Below are 21768 nucleotides of genomic sequence, written 5' to 3'. Positions count from 1 at the left end.
GTTCTTTCCCAAGGCCAAGGTCCAGAATGGTGTTTCCTGAGTTTTCTTCTAGGATTCTTATAGATGGAGATCTTACATTTAAGTCTTTAATCTATCTTGAGTTAATTTTTGTATACGGTAAAAGGGGTCCATTTTCATTCTTCTGCATGTGGCTAGCCGGCTATCTATATCCCAGCACCATTTTTTGAATATGGAGTTCTTTCCCCATTGCTTATTTTGGTTGACTTTGTTGAAGATTAGATGGCTGCAGGTGTGTGTCTTTATTTCTGTGTTCTCTATTCCATTCCATGAATCGATGTGTCTGTTTTTGTACCAGTACCATGCTGTTTTGGTTACTGCAGCCTTATAGTATAGTTTGAAGTCAGGTAATGTGATCTTCCAGCATTGTTCTTTTTGTTTAGGATTGCTTTGGTTATTTGGGCTTTTTTTGTTGTTGTTGTTCCAGATGAATTTTACAATAGTTTTTTTTCCAATTCTGTGAAAAATGACATTGGTAGATTGATAGGAATAGCACTGAATCTGTAGATTGTAAAACGCTTTGGCAGTATGGCCATGTTAATGATACTGATTCTTCCAATCCATGAGCATAGAATGTTTTTCCATTTGTTTGTTTCATCTATGATTTATTTTAGCAGTGTTTTGTAATTCTCCTTGCAGAGATCTTTCCCCTCCTATTTTTGTGAGTGTGTAGCTATTGTAGATGAGATTGCATTCTTGATTTGGCTCTCAACTTGGAAGTTATTGGTGTATAGAAATGCTACTGATTTTTGTACATTGATTTTGTATCCTTGAGTCTAGGTCATTTTAAATTAGAAACAGCTAATGCTTAAATCTCAAGAACATCCTTTCAGCAGCTATTCTAAACTCAAAATAATCCAGTATAGGAAATAGAGCTTTTGTTAAGTATTGAGATCACTGTTTTATATTGAACTGTCTACAAATCTGACATAGCATAGCTTAGTACAAATATATTATTTTATAAACTTTCCAATTAATATACATTACTTTTTTTCTTACCCAAATAAACAAAAAAGTAAAAAATTTTAAAAACAAAAAGTAAGATATTATGAGCATGCCAAATTGGGGCATCTAATGCCTAGATTCAAAGCTTATAATTCAAATGCTTTATTACTTGGCTGATTCATGTCATTTGATCATTGAACAATATCAACTATTTTTTAAATCTTTGAAGTCAAAATTTGACATAGGTGTTCTATCTGCTTCCTAAGAGTACTATACCACAGAATGGCCACTCATATGTAAATTCTGTGTTAAGTATATTTAAAGTATAAATTATGCTTATTAAAATTTGTTAAATACAGTAGTCAATTTCCTTTGACATTTTTCAAATCACACAACATTAGATTTTAGTATAAAGTGTAACAGTGTCAAAGACTCAGAAAAATATTACAGAAGGTAGAGATTTAAAAAAAATTAATTGACCCCATTTACATTTGGTCTTTGATGATAAATTCTTTTTTGCACATCAGAGAATAGTTGCTTCTTCCCTAGAGCAAAGTAAAGTTTTTTTTCTCCCTCATTCTCTTAAAGTTTGTATTTCAGCCCAAGTAATAAATGAGTTTCAGTTTCTGTGGCCTTTGCTACAGAGAGCTTCTCTGAGGGTGAGCTTTGAAATATGATTAGATCTTAATTCTTTAACTATTTCCATAAGCTTGTTTCACAGTTTGCTTTCTTATTCAGTGAGTAGGGTGGGGAAATGCATGTAAATCTTATGTGATCATTTATGGGTGTTAGCCATGTAAATATATGTTGCAATGGTGAGAAAATTAGTCCTGAATTATAGTGAGAGAAGAAAATCAACTGTCCCATGCTATTCCTTAGGTTAACTGCCATTAAATAAATATTATAAAAGTCCACAAAACTGACCACAGTTACTAACTCTGTGTGGACAGAGAATGTATCCAATAACAATAGACATATTCAGAAATAGGGCCAAATTCAGGAATATATGGGCATTTCTTCTTAGAATGGATTCATCAGTATTTAATGAGTAGGTACTCAGTAGGTCCAGTATAGGAGAAAGAGCTTTTGTTAAGTATTAGGAAATACAGATATTGATAAGCATACACTACAACACTTCTCAAAAACAGTCTTGTTTATTCCTTCTTTAATAAAGTATGTGGCTTTTCCATGGATTCTTGTAAAATGAATAGGCAGTGACAAAAACCTGAACACTTGTAGTTCCTAATTATTAGCTTCTGTTTCTGGGTAAAGCAACTATCTAACATGATTCAGTCAATTTTTTAGAAACAAGTTGAAACTGAGGAGTCACTAAATATGGATCAGTGACATTTGCAGATGTTTTGCTATTTAAACTAGTTTGCCATTTTCTGGAGTTGGGATTTATATGTAATGATGAAAAAGGACAAGAATTCTTGAATTAAAGTACCCTTTCTTGTGATGATGACATCAAACTGAGAACTTGTCCTTGACTTAAGATAAGAATTCAAAAGTCTTAGGATACAACATCAAGAACTAAATCTTATTCGTAACTGACGTTTAGTAGATAGTCCACAAATGTTTGCTCACTTCCTGCCACTCTCCTGTCTTGATCACTCTTTTCAAGAAGGGGCTTTGAAATTAGAAATGTGATAATCAGAAGTGTTGTAAATGACAGTCTGCCTACTACTTAATAGTAACTTGCAAGGAACAATTATTAGCTTTTGTGTTTTCAACTAAGTAAGATTTTATTGTTTAGTACAATGTTTGGGGAAGTTATAACTGAAATGTGAGAGTTTTTTCTTTGAATTAATATTAAATTATATCTTTAAAAGGTTATTTTTTATCATCAACTTTCTTTAAATATTTGAATTATTTTAAAATGCCTTAAACTATTTATGGCATATAAAACAAATTGTTCACCAAGACAAAAAATGCCCTTTTTTTTTCGGAGACAAGGTCTTGCTCTGTTACCCAGGGTGAAGTGTAGTGGTGCAATCATAGCTCACTATAGCCTCCACCTCCTGGGCTCAAATGGTCCTCCTGCCTCAACCTCCCAAGTAGCTGCGATTAAAAGTGCAAGTCACTGCACCCTGAAAGATGCCTTTTTTTTTTTTTTTGGTAAATTTATGTCCAATTTTCATTTTACCCCAAATTCTCTTTTATCTCCACTTAGAAGAAATAACAAAAAAGTATAGTAAATCATATTTTTCTATACTTAGAAACCTTTTCACTTCCACCTCTCCCTCTGCCTTACCTTTAATATGCTAAGTGGAGATAAAGAAATAGCCATCTTTTTATCTAAAAGCTATAAAAATCTCACCAATTCAGCCCATACAGCCTTCTTTTTTTTATTAATTCATTTAACAGTGTTTTTCAAGCAACTACTAAGGGCTGAACAATGATGCCAAAGCCATGAGCTGTGTTAACCTATTCGGAAAGAAGACACATTTTCGAAAGACTGTAGAACAGCCATGCATGTTACCAGGACTCTAAATACTAAAGAGCAAAAAGTAAATCACTTCTAAGGGAAATAAACAAAGAAAACAATGTTAGCATTTGAATTAGTCATGGTTTATTGGTAGGATTATGGCAGAGGGACAGAGACTGCAAAGCAAAAAAGTGATCTGGAAAACCCCCATTAATCCATATTAGAAAACATTCATTCATTCATTCATTCATTCATTCATTCAGCAGTTATTGGTTGTGTTGTGTGTTGGTCTTGGGATATATCAGTGAACAGAACAGACAAAAGATTCCTGCCTTTGAGAAGTTGATCTCCAATAGGATAAAGGTGGTGTTTGAAAGAGACATGGGCTCCATATCACCAAGGACCTTGAGTACCAGGGTGGGGACTGTGGACTTGGTAAGCAGGACTGATTCTTTGGCAGGACAGTCACCATAGAGGTCCAGGGCACATTAGAGATGGGCTAACGATTGAGGTAGGGAGACAGGTCAGGAGAATACTGTCGACATGAGATTGAGAAATAACTGAATTGGGTAAGGCAGTGGAAATGTGATGGACCAATGAACTGAAGAAAAAGTAATGGTTTTCAGCCTGTTGGTGGGGCAGAATGGTGGTTCCAGTGTGTCGTAGGTACAGTGCCATTCACACTTCTTTGAGTCATTTAGTCCTTTGAAAATATATGTTGAAATATTTAGATTCTCTTCCAGAAAAAAATACAGGATATATATAAAAAATTTATATATGAATAAAATATAATAAACTAAAATAAAAAGTTTGAATAAAACTTTAGGGAGTGGTCTATGGACTCTTAAAGCCTAGCTATAGCTCCAGATTAAGAATATTCATGAAGGGGAGGAGAACTTCAACCACTAGACACATATTGAGTACTTCGATAAGCACCTGCTTATTGATCACTGGCCTTGGTGTGTAGTGTGTGGGTAGTGGGATGATAAATGACTGTAGCACAGCTCCTACCCTCAAAGTACATAGAACTGCCGAGATGTGAAATTTTTATGTTCTCAGGGGGACAGCTTAGATGGAAGTGGCAAGTCAGCAGGTGGCAAATCAGAACAGAAAGTCAGGAAATATGGCCAATAAACAGGGGTGTATTCATTATGATTAGAATCATCAGCGAATCACGGAAAATTCCAAATCTAAATGGTGGCTTAAACAAAAGAGTTTATGTCTGTCACGTTCAGGTCACAGTCTGGCTTACCCTGTGCCTATGGTGCAGTCCTCAATTTTGTGGTCCAAGCTTGCATTAAAGCCTAGGCATCAGAATGAGGAGTGGGAAGTGGACAAAGAAGAATCCAAGTTCACCTACATGGCGCCTCAAAAGGAAGTTTCCAGAAGCTGCCACACAGTGCCTCCATTTACATGCCACCTAAATGCGGTCGCATGACCACGTCCAGCTGCAAAGGAGGCTGGAAAATATAGTCTTTATTCTGGACAGCAGATGCCCAACCAAAAATTTTATTCCTATGGAAGAAGGGAGAATAGGTGTTATGGAAACAACTAGCATATTCATTCTCAGAAATAAATACAAATTAAAATAAAAAACTATTCTTATTACATTGACAAAGATTGTATTAATTGAAATACTTAATTCTTACAAACATATAGCAGAATGGGCAACCTAGACAATGATATATATGAGTGTAAATTGATACAGTCTCTCTGGAAAACACTTTGACAATATTTATAAAAGTCTGTAAAACCACTTCTATCCGTTGACTTAGTCATTTCACTTTCTGGGATTTATCTTAAAAATATAATCAGTGGTGCAATTAAACATTTTTATGTGCAGATAAATACCACAGTTTTATTTATAATGATAAAGCATTGGAAATAATCTAAATATCTAGCAATAGAAGAATAGTTCAATAAGTCATGCTATCTCCTGTCAGTATCTCAAATAAAAAGAGAAAGGCCATCACTTACTAACTATAAAAAGGGGCAGCTATGCCGGTCAGGCACAGTCCCTTTGAACAGAGCAGATGGTAGGTCTTGTATAGGGTTTGGGGTGGCATAAAGATGGGGGTGGGAGGTCCTTCCAAAGCCACGGCTTGACATTGTCAAGTAGAAGTCCAGAGACTTGTGTGAGGCTGTTGCCGACTGGTTGGCCTCAGAGGTATGTTTGTTGCAGCGAGTCCATCTCTGATTAGCTGGCTTTTCCAAGTCAGGGGCTGACACCTCTTGGTTAATTATGAAAGTGCGTTCACCAAAGCCAGTTGTCATTGATTAATTGAACGGATTTAAAACCAGTTCTGATGGCTACATGTTACTGTGGCTACAGAAGAATCAGTTTTTTCCTGAATTTATGGGAACATTTTAAAAGTCTCAACTCACATGATAAAATACTAAGCTTTTAAGAATTAGGTTTTGCTGGGCGCAATGGCTCGTGCCTGTAATCCCAGCACTTTGGGAGGCTGAGGCGGGTGAATCACTTGAGGTCGGGAGTTAGAAACAAGCCTAGTTAACATGGTGAAACGCCATCTCTACTAAAAATACAAAAATTAGCCGGGCGTAGTGGCGCATGCCTGTAATCCCAGCTACTCGGGAGGCTGAGACAGGAGAATAGATTGAACCTGGGAGGCAGAGGTTGCAGTGAGCCAAGATCGCACCGCTGCACTCCTGCCTGGGTGACAGACCGAGACTCCACCTCAAAAAAAATAAAATTTAAAATAAAATTTTAAAAATTAGGTTTTGAAATAATTTTAATTACATGAGAAAATGTTTATGATATAATGCAAAGTGGGGAAAACTGTGATAAAAATGCTTGTGCTTTCCTGCCATCTCTACTTCCTCAACCCCCTTCCTCTGCGTGCAGAGGCAGCACTGATCTGGTGAGGACATTGTCTCTGCCATGCTTGAGGGTGAGCAGGGTCCCTGGTGTCACACTTGCACGGCCCTAGCTTACTCTGACTCCTTGTCCCAGCTGTGCGGGTATGACAGGGCTGGAGCCTTCCCGGGCAGGCCCAGTTGTCTCGCTCTCTCTCTTTAGGTCTAAGTGAGCTTGCTGTGGCTTCAGGTTCCTCTACCCTATGTTGGCCAAAAGATGGTCAAATGCTGATTTTCAAGCTTGGGAGGAGGGAGTCTTGACCTCCTGGGGCTCAGAAACTGAGCCTCATGTTCCCGCCCACTCGCCACATCAAGGGTATTGAGCACAGAAGCAGCCTGTAGTAAAGCAGCTTTTTGTGTCTCCGCTGCTGCTACTACTTTCCTGCGTGTCTCCTTCATGAAGAGGAAGCAGGGCAGCAAACCAGGATCTGAGCCAAATACCACCAAAGCCTCGCCAAACCCTTCCTGCTGATACACTGTGAAGGGTCCGGATCTCAGGCCATAACCTCAGAGGTGCCTACTTCACTGTAATCCATTTCTGTTTTGAATCACCATTTGGCTGTGCAGCAGAAACTTGCTACTTGCCTTTCATCACCTTAGGCCTCAGTCACTCCCCTGGTTTCAGGATAGCATGTAAGCCCCAGTGGCTCTATCATGCCATGGGGTAGGGCCTCCGATCCTGGATGTCACCAACCCACCCAGGCACCCACGGAGACATCGATTATCCCCACTAATCTTTGATTTGACATTATTTTGGCTACATCCGTGCTGCTCTCAGACACCCAGGAAATATTGTATTCTTCCTGTGTGTGGTCGGGGGGCAGTGGGGAGCCCACAGGAAACAGGTCCTGCAGTCTTGCTGGCCAGCCTGAACACACGCTGCCAAGCTCATCTGTGCCTGTGTGTCTGCTCTACAGTGTGGCCCCACAGCCTCTCACCTCTCCTGACCTGTCTGTGAACAGCAGCTCCTTCTGCTCTCAGAGGATCCCTGACCTATATGGGGCTTCTGTTGTTTCCCCATCTCCCAGGCTTAATGGAGAAGGCAGAGTAAGAAATAGGGTCTTTTCTCGGGAACAAAACCGCAGGTAAACATTTTCTCCTTCATTCCTGATTATGCCCCATCCCTCTTTTCTAGTCTTGGGGTGAGGGAAGCAGGGAGGTAAAACCGACTTTCAAGTAGTATTCTTATGCCCTGCCCTGGATCCAGTAAGCCCTGGTTATTGTTTAAATCCAAAAATGGACTCTTTTTTTTTTTTTTTTTTTTTTTTGAGACAGAGCCTCACTTTGTCACCCAGGCTTGGAGCGCAGTGGTGCAATCTCAGCTCACAGCAACCTCCACCTCCCAGGTTCAAGTGATTCTCCGGCCTCAGGCTCCCAAGTAGCTGGGATTACAGGCGTGTGCCACCATGCCTGGCTAATTTTTGTATTTTTTTAGTAAAGACAGGGTTTTGCCATGTTAGCCAGGCTGTTCTTGAACTCCTGACCTCAGGTGATCCGCCCGCCTCATCCTCCTAAAGCGCCGGGATTACAGTCGTGAGCTACTTTGCCCAACCTCCTTTCCTTTTTCTATACTTCTGCCATCCTTTCCCATGAGGCAGTGAAGGTAGAATGACAAGCTGGGCAGGGCTGAGTAGAAGAAAATATCAGGTTTAAGACTTCAGAAATATCCAGGTAATGTGCAAAACATTGCACGGAAAAATCACTAGCTACATGCGGTGATAGATTAGAGGAGATAGTCACCGTATGTATTTCTTTCTATTTCCTGGTTTTTCCACAATGAGCATTTAAGTATAATTTACATTTGGAGACATTCTTGTTTTGTGTCTGGTTCAATGATTTTTAACAGATTTACAGAATTGTACACCATCATCACAATCTGAATTTACTTTTATAATCAAAAGAAAATGAGTATTATAAAAAAATGGCCTCTTATTACAGCAGTAAAAAGGTAGTTGGCAAGTTGAATAGAAGGGACAGGGTCAAATTTCAGGTCATCAAGGAAAGACTGGGTAGTCACCAAGGAGCTCAGTAAATATTTCTTGAACTAATAAGGAAATGAAAATGAAGGCAGAGGGTAGATATTACCTTTCAAGAAATGTGCCTGTGAAGGAAGGAAAGAAGCTTGCAGCCTCAAATCTACCTACCATGCTTCCTCAAGCGTCTGTACCTTTGCACGTCACTCCTGTCATCTGAAACTTTCTTCTCTTTCTTTCAGTCACTTGATTCGTTTTCATTCCTAGCTGCATAGCCGTAGACAAGTTTTTTATCTGCTGGGTCTCTCAGTTTCAGTGAGGATAATAGTGCCTACCACAGAGTTTTTGAGAGGTTTAGATTTGTTCATATGTGTAACACATTTAGCCAATATGTGTCAATAGATTATTGTAAGAGAAAAGTAAACAGTTATTTTGTTGTTGTTGCTCTCATTATCATTGTCATTATCATCATCAACATCATTATCATCATTACCCTTTAATATTCACCTCCTTATGGAAGCCTTCTCTCATGTAGGGTATCTCATATTTTTTCCTTAATAACACCCTGTGCAGATCTCTTTCATGACACCTATTATGCAGCATTTTATTTATTCACTCATCTGTCTCTTCCCTCCCCAACTGCATTAAATCTTTTACTTCTGTAAACATACAGTGCCTAACCCGGAGAAGGTCCTCAAAGTAAATGTTTGCAAAACTAACACAGTGCAGAGGGGTATATCAGGGTTTCAGAAAGGGCTGTGTGTGTGTGTGTGTGTGTGTGTGTGTGTGTGTGTGTGTGTAATAAATAGAGGAGTCTTTGAGTTTTCTAATTCTTGAGTCACTTGGAGTAATTTCTGTCACTTAAGAGATTTATCCGTTTTGTTTAAATTATCAAACATTTGTAAATATGATGTTCATATTTTCTTATTACCCTATTAATGTCTACAGAATCTGATAGTAATGTCCCATCTGTATTTCTGATATTGTTAATTTGTGTCTTCTTTTTCAGATCTATCCATCTAGAAATTTATCAATTTTATTGTTCTTAAAGAACCAGCTTTTGGTTTCATTAATTTTTCTCTATTGTTTTCCTCTTTTCTAATTCGTTGATTTCAACTCTTATATTTATTTTCTTTCTTTTGCTTACTTGGTCTTTAATTTACTGTTCTTTTTCAGGTTGCTTCAATTGAAAGCTTATACCACTTATTTTTGAACTCCCTTCTTTGCTAATAAAAGAATTCAGAAGGTAAAAATTTCCTCTAAGTACTGATTTAGCTGCATTCTATAAGTATATGCTTCCATTTTCATTCATTTCAAAATATTTTCTAATTTCCTTTGCAATTTTTTTTTCAGGTACAGGGTCTTGTTGTGTTGCCCAGGCTGGAGAGCAGTGCCACTATCACAGCTCACTGTAAACTCAAACTCCTGGGCTCAAGCAACCCTCCCACCTCCCAGCTCCCAAGTAGCTAGGAATACAGGCATGTACCACCACACCTGGCTAATTTTTAAATTTTTTTTTTTTTTCTTAGACATGGGGTCTCACTATGTTACCCAGGCTCATCTTGAACTTCTGGCCTCAAGCAATTCTCCTGCCTTGGCCTCCCAAAGCACTGGGATTATAGACATGAGCTACCATGCCTAGCCATGATTCTTTCTTGGCTCAAATATTAGTATATGTCTATCTTTTACTTTACAAAAATTAAGATAAATTTCTGTTATGGATTTCTAATTTAATTTCTTTATGGTCAGAGCATTTACGCTATGAGATCAATCCTCTTTAATTTACTGAAATTTATTTTATGGCCCCGAATATGGTCTATCTTGATTAATGGTCAAGTAGGTTGATAGCAGTTTTTGAACTATCTATATTCTCACTGATATGGTCTACTTGTCCTGTCAATTCCTGTGAAAGGAGTTTTGAATTATCTTCAGTTGTCATTTGTGAATTTCCCTATTTATCCTTTCATTTCTGTCAGGTTTTGTTTCATGTATTTTGAAGCCCTTAAAATTAGGTACATACATATTTAGGATTGTTATATCATTTTCATGAATTCAATTTTTATCATTGTGGAATGCCCCTCGGTATCTCTACAGAGATACAGAACAGCTTCTTTGTTCTGGAATCCACTTTGTTTGATATTCATATGTTGACTCCACTTTTCTTATGATTACTATTTGCATGATACATCTTTTGTCATCCTTTTAATCTTAACGTTTTTTAAAAGATTTTTAAGCATTTATCTTGAAAGCATCATGTAGTTAAACTTTTTTAAAAAACACAGTCTGATAAGCTTTGCCAATTAGTTGGAATTTTTAGGCTACTTATATTTAACATAGTTATTGATATTGTTAGGTTTTAATCCACCATTTTGCTATTTCTTTTCTATTTGTTTCTTTCTCCTCTTTTCCTACCTTTTATTGAATTATTTTGTTTTGTTTTGTTTTGTTTTGTTTTGTTTAGACAGAGTCTCGCTCTGTCACCCAGGCTGGACTGCAGTGGCTGAATTAATTATTTCTTAACATTTTATTTTATTTCTACTATTAGCTTATTAGCTATACCTCTTCACTGTTGGTTTTTATAGTTGTTGATCTGGTTTTGTTATATACATCTTAATTACAGTCTGTCTTCATCTACTGTTGTACCAGATCATATAAAATGTAAGTTTCTTAACAGTATACTTCCATTTCCCCATTCATACTCTGTTTCTGCAAGTATTATAAACCTCACAATATACTTTTGTTATTATTGCTTTAAATATTCATTGTCTTTTAAAGAAATTTGAATGTGAGAATAAAAAGTAATTTATATTTAAACGCTTTTTTTTTATGTCCAGTACTATTTGTTCACTTGGTTTCATCCAGGTTTCCATTTAGTATCATGTCCATCTGCCTGAACAACTTATTTCAACCTTTTTTGTAGTGCGCATCTACTGGTGACAAATTCTCTCCAATTTTTCTTTGAATATGTGTGCTTTTCACTTTCAGTTTGGAAAGATAGTTTCACTGGATATGCATTTCTAGATTAACAGATTTTTTTTTTTTTAATTTCAGCACTTTAAAGATTCATTGTATTGTTCTCTGACTTACATAGTTTCAAATGAGAAATCTTCATTGATTCCTGTCTTTTTAATGTGTCTGTTTTCTCTGGCTGCTTATAAGATTTTATATTTATTTCTGTTCTTTGCTTTTATTATGTTATGCCTTGATATGGTTTTCTCTGTATTTATCTTGGTTTTTTATTTTATTTTATTTGTTCGATGATCTTTTGGACTTGTGGTCTTAGAGGGTTTTTTTTTTTTCATTTTGGAAAATTTTCAGCCATTCCATCTGCAAATATTTTTCCAAACCTCTTTCTCTTTCTGGGATACAACCACGCATATGTTAGTTGATGTGATACTATCTCAGAGATAACTGAGATTATTCAGTAAACTTACTCCTTGTCTCTCTGGGAGCCATTTGGATATTTAAAATGTTATTTTTAGCTTAATTTCCAGTTTCTGCTCTGGCATGTAAGGTGCTTGGAAGTTGCCATTCATCTTAACAACAAGTAAAAAGCAGAAAGAAAAAACTGATCAGCATTTTTTATATTTATCAGAGAAGTAAACTCACAGGGCAAACTGCTGGCCCCAAATTTGGAGAGACAGTTGATTTTTATGTATGGTGTAAGATAAGGGTCCAACTTTATTCTTTTACACATAGAAATCCAGTTTTCCCAGCACTATTTATTGAAGAAACTTTTCCTCATTGTGTTTTCTTATTGCCCTTGCTGAAAATTAGTTGGCCATATATGTTTGGATTTACTTCTGGGCTCTCTCTACTGTTCTATTAGTCTAGGCATCTGTTTCTATATCAGTACCATACAATTTTGATTGCCACAGCTTTGTAATACAATTTTAAATCAGGATTTGTGATGCCTCCAACTTTATTTTTCTCAGAATTGCATTGGCTATTTGGGGTCTTTTGTGGGTCCTTATGAATTTTAGGATTTTTTTTCTGTTTCTGTGAAGACTGTCATTGAAATTTTGATAGGGTTTGCATTGCATCTATGTATTCCTTTGGGAGTAGTATGGACATTTAAAAAATATTAATTCTCCCAATCCAAGAGCATGGAATATCTTCTCATTTATTTGTGTCCTCTTCAATTTCTTTTATTAATGTTTTATAGTTTTCAGTGTACGGTTCTCTCCTTGGTTAAATTTATTCCTATTTTATTTTTTTGATGTGATTGTAAATGAGATTGTTTTCTCAATTTCTTTTTTGGCTACATCGTTGTGTATAGAAATGTCATAGATTTTTATATGTTGATTTTATATCCTGCAGCTTTACTGAGTTAATTTATTAGGTCTAATTGTTTTTTTATGTGGAATCTTTGGGATTTTTTACATACAGGATCATGTCATCTGTAAATAGAGATAATTTTACTTTTTTTAATCCAGCTTGAATACCTGTTATTTCTTCTTACTGTCTAATTGTTCTTGATAGCACCTCCAGTACTCTAAGTAGAAGTGGTAAGAGTTGGCATCCTTATACCAGATCTTAGAGAAAAAGCTTTCAGTTTCTCCGCATTGATTATGATGTTAGCTGTGGGGTTTACTCAAATAGGCTTTATTATGTTGAAGAACTTTCCTTCTATATCTAAACTGTTAAAAGTTTTTATCAAATCAGACATTGAGCTGTCCTGAATGCTTTTTTGTCAATTGATATGATCATGTGGTTTGTTAATGTGATATATCACATTGATTGATTTGTGTATATTAAACCAGCCTTGCATGTCAGGGGTAAAACCCACTTAATCATGATGTATTGATGTGTTGTTGAATTTGGTTTGATAATATTTTATTGAAGAGTTTTGCATCAATGTTCTTCAGAAAGGTTGGCCTATAGTTTTCCTATGTTGCTTTGTCTGGCTTAGGTATCAAGGTAATGCTGCCTCATAAAATGTGTTAGGAAGTAGTGTTGACCCTTGAACAATGCAGGTTTGAACTGCATGGGTCTACTTATCTGCAGATTTTCTTCTGCCTCTGCCACGCCGAGACAGCAAGACCAACTCCTTTTCCTTCTTCTCAGCCTACTCAACATCAAGATGTCAAGGATGAAGACCTTTAGGATGATCCACTTCCCACTTAATGAATATTAAATATATTTTCTCTTCTTTATTATTTTTATAACATTTTCTTTTCTCTAGCTTATTTACTGTAAGAATAAAGTATAGGATAAATGTAATATATAAAATATGTGTTAATTGATTATGTTATCAGTAAGGCTTCCAGTCAACAGTTGGCTATTAGTAATTAAGTTTTGGGGTAATCAAATGTTACATGCAGATTTTTGACTGCATTTTGGGGTGGTCAGCACCATTAACATCCATGTTGTTCAAGGGTCAAGTGTATTATCCAGTTCTTTTTTTTTTTTTTTTTGGAAGCATTTAAGAAGTATTGGTATTAATTCTTTTTTGAAAGTTTGATAGAATCCAGCCATGAAGACATCTGGTCTTGGGCTTTTCTTTCTTGGGAGATTTTAAGTTACTACTTCAATCTATTCATTTGTTATTGGCCTGTTCAAGCTATTTCTTTGTTATTCAACCTTCTTCAGTTATATTTTCCTAGGAATTAATCTGTTTACCCTAGATGATCAACTATGTTGACATATAATTGTTAATAATAGCTCCTTATGATCTATTTCATATCTGAGAACATCTGTTGTAATGTCTCCACTTTCATTTCTGAGTTTATATATTTGAATCTTCTCTTTCTGTCTTCTTTTTTAGCTGGTATAACTAAGAGTTTATCAGTTTTGTTCATTTTTTCAAAAACCAACTCTTAGTTTTATTGTTTTTTTCCTATGGTTTTTCTATTCTCTATTTATTTCTTTTCTGATATTTATTAATTTCCTTCCTTCTGCTACCTTTGGGTTTAATTTGTTCATTTTCTAATTCTGTGAGGCATAATGTTAGGCTATTTGGGATCTCCTTTTTTAATGTAGACATTTATTGCTATAAGCTTTCCTCTTATGGGAAGTTTATGCTTTTGGGCATCCCATAGGTTTTGGTATGTTGTGTTTTCATTATCATTTGTCTCAAGATAGTTTTCAGTTTATCTTTTGATTTTTCTTTGATCCATTGATTATTCAGAGCCAGTTGTTTAATTTCCACATATTTGTGAATTTTCCAAAGTTAATTCTGTTATTGATTTCTGATTTTGTACCATTGTGGCCAGAAATAATACTTGACATGATTTTGATCTTCTTAAATTTAAGACTTGTTTTATGGCCCACCATGTAGTCTATACTGGAGAATGTTCCATGTGCACTAAAGGAGAGTGTGTGTTTTGTTGCTGTTGGACAGAAAGTTATATATAGCCCATTTTGTCTAAAGCACAATTCAGTGTCAGTATTTCCCTTTTAATTTTCTGTCTCATTGATCTGTCTGTTGTTGATGGGGGATATTGAAGTCCTCACTATTACTGTATTCCTATCTATTTCTCCCTTCATGTCCATTAATATTTGCTTTATATATTTAGGTGCTCTAATGTCTAATGTGCTCTAATGTCTAATGTATATTTAGGTGCTCTAATGTCTAATATATATTTACACTTGTTATATCCTCTTGATGAATGTCCTCTTTATCATTAGGGACTTTCTTTGTCTCTTATGAAAGTTTTTGACTTGATGTCTATTTTAAATCTAAATATAGCCACTTCTGTTCTCTCTTTTTTTTACCATTTGCATGCTGTTTATTGTCTCCTGGTTGTTTTGTATATCCTTTGTTCCTTTTTTCCTTTCTTATTTGCCTTCATGATTTGGTGATCTTCTATAGTGCTAGGTTTTTATTCTTTTTCCTTTATTTTTTGTGTATCTGCTGTAGTGTTTTGCTTTGTGGTTACCACAAGGATTACATAAAACATCTTATAGTTATATAATAATTGACTATTTTACACTGATAACAGCTTAATTTTTTCCACATACAAAAACTCTAAACATTTATCCTCCACCCTGCTTGATCTAGTCTGCTATTGAAGCTCTCTATTGTATTTTTAAATTTCATTCATTGAATTCTTTAGGTCCAAGATTTCTGTTTGGTTCTTTGTTATGATACCTATCTCGTTGAATTTCTCATTCAGATCATAAACTGACTGATGTCATTAAATTGTCTCTCTATATTCTCTTGTAATTTTTTGAGTTTCCTTTTCTTATTTTGAATTGCTTTTCAAACAATTCATAAATTTTCTTTTCTTTGGGGTCAGTTACTAAAGAATTCTTGTGTTCTTTGGTGGTGTCATATTTCCTTCCTTTTTCATGTTTCTTGTGTTTCCGAATTGATGTCTTCGCATCTGATGAAACAGTCACCACTTCCAAACTTTACAGAGTTACTTTCATAGCAAAATATTTTCATCTGCAGATAGACCTTAATGTGCTGGTTGAAAAGGATTTGCTGGCCCCGCTTCTGAATAGATGCAGTGGTCAAGCCTCCATGCAGCTTCTTCAGCTGTGGTCAGTATCACAGATGACTGTGGGTACCTCAGTGCTGTAGGCTATAAGAGTTTAGGGCAGCAGTGGCAGCAACATATTGTGAGAGTTCACAGTAGCAGGGGCTCTTGGGGTCCTTCTGTTTAAATATTCCCCACAGTGGAGAGTCTTAGCTGAGGGAAACTCTCTTGGTATTGAGTCTAACATGGCTTGCAAGCAGCCATAGCAGTGTTGGGCTTTTGTGAGTTTTGCCCCCAGGAGCTTGACCAGGTTCTCATCATGAATATTGTGGAAAAAACCATTTGTGCTTCTGGCAGGGGAAGGAGAAAAGTGACCATTGTGAAATACACCAGAGCACTTTGTTGCACTTAACAAAGCCTACCAAAAAAAACTGTTTTACAAGCAGCTAAAAAAGGAAGGAAATATGACACCACCAAAGAACACAATAATTCTTTAGTAACTGACCCCAAAGAAAAGAAAATTTATGAATTGTTTGAAAAGCAATTCAAAATAAGAAAAGGAAACTCAAAAAAATTACAAGAGAATATAGAGAGACAATTTAATGATATCAGTCAGTTTATGATCTGAATGAGAAATTCAGCAGAGATAGGTATCATAACAAAGAACCAAACAGAAATCTTGGACCTAAAGAATTCAATGAATGAAATTTAAAAATACAATAGAGAGCTTCAATAGCAGACTAGATCAAGCAGGGTGGAGGATAAATGTTTAGAGATTTTGTATTTGGAAAAAATTAAGTTATCAGTGTAAAATAGTCAATTATTATATAACTATAAGACGTTTTATGTAAGCCTTGTGGTAACCACAATGCAAAGCACTATAGCGATACACAAAAAATAAAGAAAAAAGAATAAAAACCTAGCACTATAGAAGATCACCAAATCATGAAGGCAAATAAGAAAGGAAAAAAGGAACAAAGGATATACAAAACAACCAGGAGACAATAAACAGCATAGCAGTAGTAAGTCCTTAAATGTCAATAAGTATAAATGGATTAAATTTTCCAATCCAAAGGCACAGAGTGGTTTAATGAATAAAAAAACAAGATCCAATTATATGCTTCCTATGAGAGACCTACATTAGCCTTAAGGATATACATAGGCTAAAAGTGAAGGGATGGAAGAAGGTATTGCATGCAAATGGTAAAAAAAGAAAGAACAGAAGTGGCTATATTTAGATTTAAAATAGACATCAAGTCAAAAACTTTCATAAGAGACAAAGTCACTAATGATAAAGAGAACATTCATCAAGAGGATATAACAAGTGTAAATATATATTAGACACTAGAGCACATTAGACATTAGACATTAGAGCACCTAAATATATAAAGCAAATATTAATGGACATGAAGGGAGAAATAGATAGGAATACAGTAATAGTGAGGACTTCAATATCCCCCATCAACAACAGACAGATCAATGAGACAGAAAATTAAAAGGGAGATACTGACATTGAATTGTGCTTTAGACAAAATGTGCTATATATAACTTTCTATCCAACGGCAACAAGATATCAAGAAAAACTGTTTTACAAGCACCGAAATTATTGGGGATTTTTCAGAGCCTAACCAATCTGGGGGAAAGGAGATAACCACCTACAGCCAACTCTAGCCTTCTGTATGGGGGATGGAAAATGTACAAGCCCAGATCCCTCCAGTCTTGAACCATCCTGGTTGAGCTAGGAGGGGGAGAAACTGAGAAGCACCGTGACATTTACAGCCCAGAGGCACAGGCTTGCTAAAAGACTGACCTAGTTATGGGACTATAGAATACTTCGTCTTCCCTGACACCTTACCACCACGATTAAAGACTTTTTCACTGCAGTTCCATATACCCAATACATCGTGTCCAGCCATAAGGAAAAAAAATTACAAGGCATACAAAAAGGCAAAAAACACAGCTTGAAGAGACAGAGCAAGCATCAGAATCAGACTCATATATGACAGAGATCTTAAAATTATCAGACCAGGAATTTAAAACAGCTATGATTAATGTGCTAAGGGCTTTAATGGATAAAGTAGATGGCATGCAAGAAGAGATGGGCAATGTAAGCAGAGAGATGGAAATTCTAAAAAAGAATGAAAAAGAAATGCTAGATATCAAAAACACTAACAAATGAAGACTGTGATAGACTCATCAGTAGACTGGACCTGGACACAGCTGAAGAAAGAATATCTGAGCTTGAGGATATCTCAGTAGAAACTTCCAAAGTTGTAAAACAAAGAGAAAAAAAAGGCTGAAAAAAAAAATAAAATCTTTTGTAGTTGAGACATCTACAAAAGGTGTAATGTACACATATGAGAATAAAGGAAGGGGAAGAAAGAAAGGAGGAGAAGAAATAGTTAATGAAATAAAGACTGAAAATTTCCCCAAATTAGTGTCAGACACCAAACCACAGATCTGTAAGCTCAGAAAACACCAATCAGCATAAATGAAAGATACCTAGGCATACCGTATTCAAAATGCAGAAAATAAAAAATGTTTAAAAAGTATTGAAATCTGCCAGAGGGAAAAGAAGAACACCTTACATATAAAAAGGAGAAGTGAGAATTACATCAGTTTTCTAAGAAATCACGCAAGCGTGAAGAGAGAGAAGTGAACAATCTCAAGTGTTGAGAGAAAACACCTCTACCAATCTAGAATTCTGTACCTCAAAAAATTATTCTTCAAAAATGGAGGAGTCTCAGACAAACAAAAATTGGGGGAGTTTGTTGCCAGTAGACCTGCCTCACAAGAAATGTTAACAAGAAGTTTTTAGATAAAACGAAAATGATATGGGTAAGAAACTTTGATCTACGTAGAGCATCAGAGAATGAATAAGTGAAGATAAAATTAAAACTTTTATTTTTCTTATTCATAATTGACCTAACAGCAGTTTATTCAAAATATTAACAGCAACAATATTCATATATATTTATACACACATATATACTTACATAAGTTTACATATATGTGAAATGAATGACAGCAGTAATACAAAAAATAACAAGGAGTAGATTAGGATTATTTCATTCATATAAGGTACTCCCACTATCCATAAGATGATATAGTGTTATTTGAAGGTGGAATTGGATTATTTATAAATGTATATTATAAACTCTAGGGCAACCAGTAAAAAATATGTTTTAAAAAAGAAGCATGGAGAGAAAATGGAATATGCTCAATTAAAACCCACAAAATGCAGAAAAAACAGTGTAAGACAAAAATAGGAAAACTGAACAAGGACAGTGAATAGAAAGTAGTAGCAAATATGGTAGCTATGATCTAATTATATCAAGTAATCACTTTGGATGTCAGTGGCCTAAACATACCAATTAAAAGGCAGAGATTGTCAGAGTGGATCAAAAAATAAGACCCAAGTATATATTGTCTCCAAGAAACCTGCTTTAAATATAAGACATATATAGGTTTAAAGTAAATGGATCAAAAAATATATGCCATACTAACACTAAGCAAACGAAAGGATTAGTAGTTATATTAAATTCAGATACAGTGGAACTTTAGGACAAAAAATTATCAGGGATATGGTAGCCATTACTTAATGATAAAGGGTTTAATTCTCCAGGAGGACATATCAGTCCTTAACAGGTGTATACGTACCTAACAGAACACCAAAATACATGAGGCAAAAAAAACAAAAACGAACAAACAAAAATATGTGAGGCAAAAACTGATAGAACTGCAAGGAGAAATAGATGAATCTACTATTATAGTTGTAGACTTTAATACCCACTATCATAAATGGACAGATCCAGCAGGCAGAAAAATCAGTAAGGACATAGTTGAATTCAACAACACCATCAGTCAACTGGAAATAATGGATATCTTGGACTACTTCATCCAACAGCAGCAGCATACACATTCTTTGCAACCTCACATGGACCATTCCCCTAGATAGACTGCATTCTGGGCCATAAAACGTATCTTAACAAATTTAAAAGAATAGAAATCATACAGTATCTGATCTCAGACCACAATGGAACTAAACTAGAAATCAACAGAAAGATAGCTGGAAATCCCCAAATACTTTGGGATTATACAACACACTTGAAAAATCACACGGGTCAAAGAAGAAATCTCAATATAAATTTAAAAATATTTTGGGCTAAATGAAACTACAACTTACCAAAATTTGTGTGATATGGAGAAAGCAGTGATTAAAAGAGAAATTTATAACATAGAATGCATTTATGAGACAAGAAGAAATATCTAAAATCAATAGCCTAAGCTTTCATTTGGGAAACAAGAAAAAGAAGAGCAAATTAAATCCAAAGTAGCAGAAGAAAGGAAATAATAAAAATAGAGCAGAGCCAAGGGCAGTGTCATGTACCTGTAATCCTAGCTACTTGGGATGCTGAGGGATCCCTTGTGCCTAGGAGTTTGAGTCCAGCCTGAGCAACATAGTGAGACCCTGTCTCACTATGTGGTTCCCAAATTGTGGTTTCCTCCTCTTCTGTTATACATTTGTTCAGGTTATGCTGCTGGTAGTTGTTTAAAAATTGTGTTTCTATATACAAATGATAGCTATAAAAATAAGACTTGGTTTAAAATAACTAAGCCTTCCTTTAAGCAGGGAAATGAAATGTACACTCAGTACCATCTTGTTACTAAAGCTATTCAAAAAATGCTTTAGGGACAGTTTGCCTGATAAGTTAGCCATGAATTTTCAACCATGATAAACCAGAGCTTTTTAGATTTATATAATAGGGGTTCAGGAATTCAGGCAGCTATGATTTACGCTGAAGAAAATATTAATAGTAAAAACCACAAAAGTTGACCAGTTAATTTTATTCGTTTGGTTACTCTTATTCTCCAAAGTATTGATTCTACTCTGTTTAGCTGTTAGCAAATTCCAGAAGGGTTTCTGTATTACAGACTGGCCTCATTTTAAATTTAGCATTGGCAATTTCAAGTGGGTCCTGATGCTTCCTGGAGTCCTGGGACTCAAACTGGATTTCTCTGTCTTTTCCCTTTCCTGCTTTTTTTAGATGACTATTTTGTGCCTTCCTTTGCTTCTGAAATTTCCCAAAGATGTTTTCTACCTTCCTCATGCTCAGCTGATGACTCTTTCTTCCTACTTTGTAGAGATAACGAGAGCAATCAGAAGCTCCCATCGCTGTTCCTGGGGGATCATTTGCCTGCACTTCCAGCAAAGGCCATCTCCTCCCCTCATGCTTGAGGTCCCACCCTGTAGTAGTTGGCTTGGGCTGCCATAACAGAACACCACAGACTGGGTGGCTTAAACCATGGAAATTCATTCTCTCACAGGTCTGGAAGCTAGAAGCCCAAGATCAAGGTGGTATCAAGATTGCTTTCCTGAGGCCTCTCGCTGCATTCTTGCTATTTCCTTTCCTGTGTGTGTGTACAGAGAGACAGGCAGAGAGAGATGGGTGTCTCTTCCTCTTCTTATAATGACACCTATCCTCTTGGAGTAGGGCCCCACCCTTATGACCTCATTTTGCCTTAATTACCTCACCAAAGGGCCTATCTCCAAATACAGTCAAATTGGGGTTTAGGGTTGCAACATAACATAGGAATTTTGGGAGGACACAGTTCACTCCATGACATATCCCTCCCCTTAACTCAAGGACATGTGTCTAGGAAAGCTCTGGCATCATCTGGTTTTTTTCCTCCCTCTCTACTGCTAGATCTTTCCTATCAGCCAACAAACATGCCATTAATTTCCTCAACTTACCAAAAAACAAAACAATTCACCTCTCTATTCACCCACTTCTCGGGCAGCTTCCATCTCATTTCTCACCTTCCCTTTATAATAAAATTCTGAACAAATTCCAGTGCATCTCCTCTCTGAACTCCCTTTAATCCAGATTTCATGTCTGCCACTACAACAAAATTTCTTTTATCCTTATCACCAGTGACTTCCGTGTTGCCAAACTACTGTGATCAATTCTCAGGCCTCACTTTCTAGGGCCTCTCTGTAGCATTTGACACAACTGAGTAGTCCTTGAAACACTTTTCTTCAGTTGGCTCAGGATTCCATATTATCCTCATTTCTTTTTTTTTTTTTTGAGACAGAGTCTTG

General features: G+C 36.0%; 1 protein-coding gene across 8 annotated transcripts in view; it reads left to right on the top strand.

The window, feature by feature from the left end:
• The window catches only part of CEP112 (centrosomal protein 112), a 551576-nt gene that overhangs the window by 407851 nt on the left and 121957 nt on the right, over positions 1–21768 (top strand). The window contains exons 23-24 of one of the 8 annotated variants that reach the window (XM_055258903.2): positions 9418–9487; positions 9595–9747. The exons of 6 other annotated variants lie outside the window; for them this stretch is intronic. In XM_055258903.2, the coding sequence (XP_055114878.1) occupies positions 9418–9471 (54 nt within the window). In that variant the 3' untranslated portion in view covers positions 9472–9487; positions 9595–9747. Of the gene's footprint in view, positions 1–7185; positions 7367–9417; positions 9488–9594; positions 9748–21768 lie in introns of those variants that run through there. One more of the 8 variants, XM_063629347.1, reaches the window with a different exon arrangement.

Source organism: Symphalangus syndactylus, chromosome 20, assembly GCF_028878055.3.
Source record: "Symphalangus syndactylus isolate Jambi chromosome 20, NHGRI_mSymSyn1-v2.1_pri, whole genome shotgun sequence".
NCBI lineage: Eukaryota > Metazoa > Chordata > Mammalia > Primates > Hylobatidae > Symphalangus > Symphalangus syndactylus.
Note: the sequence above shows the minus strand (reverse complement) of the source record. Positions and strands in the feature narration are given on the sequence as shown.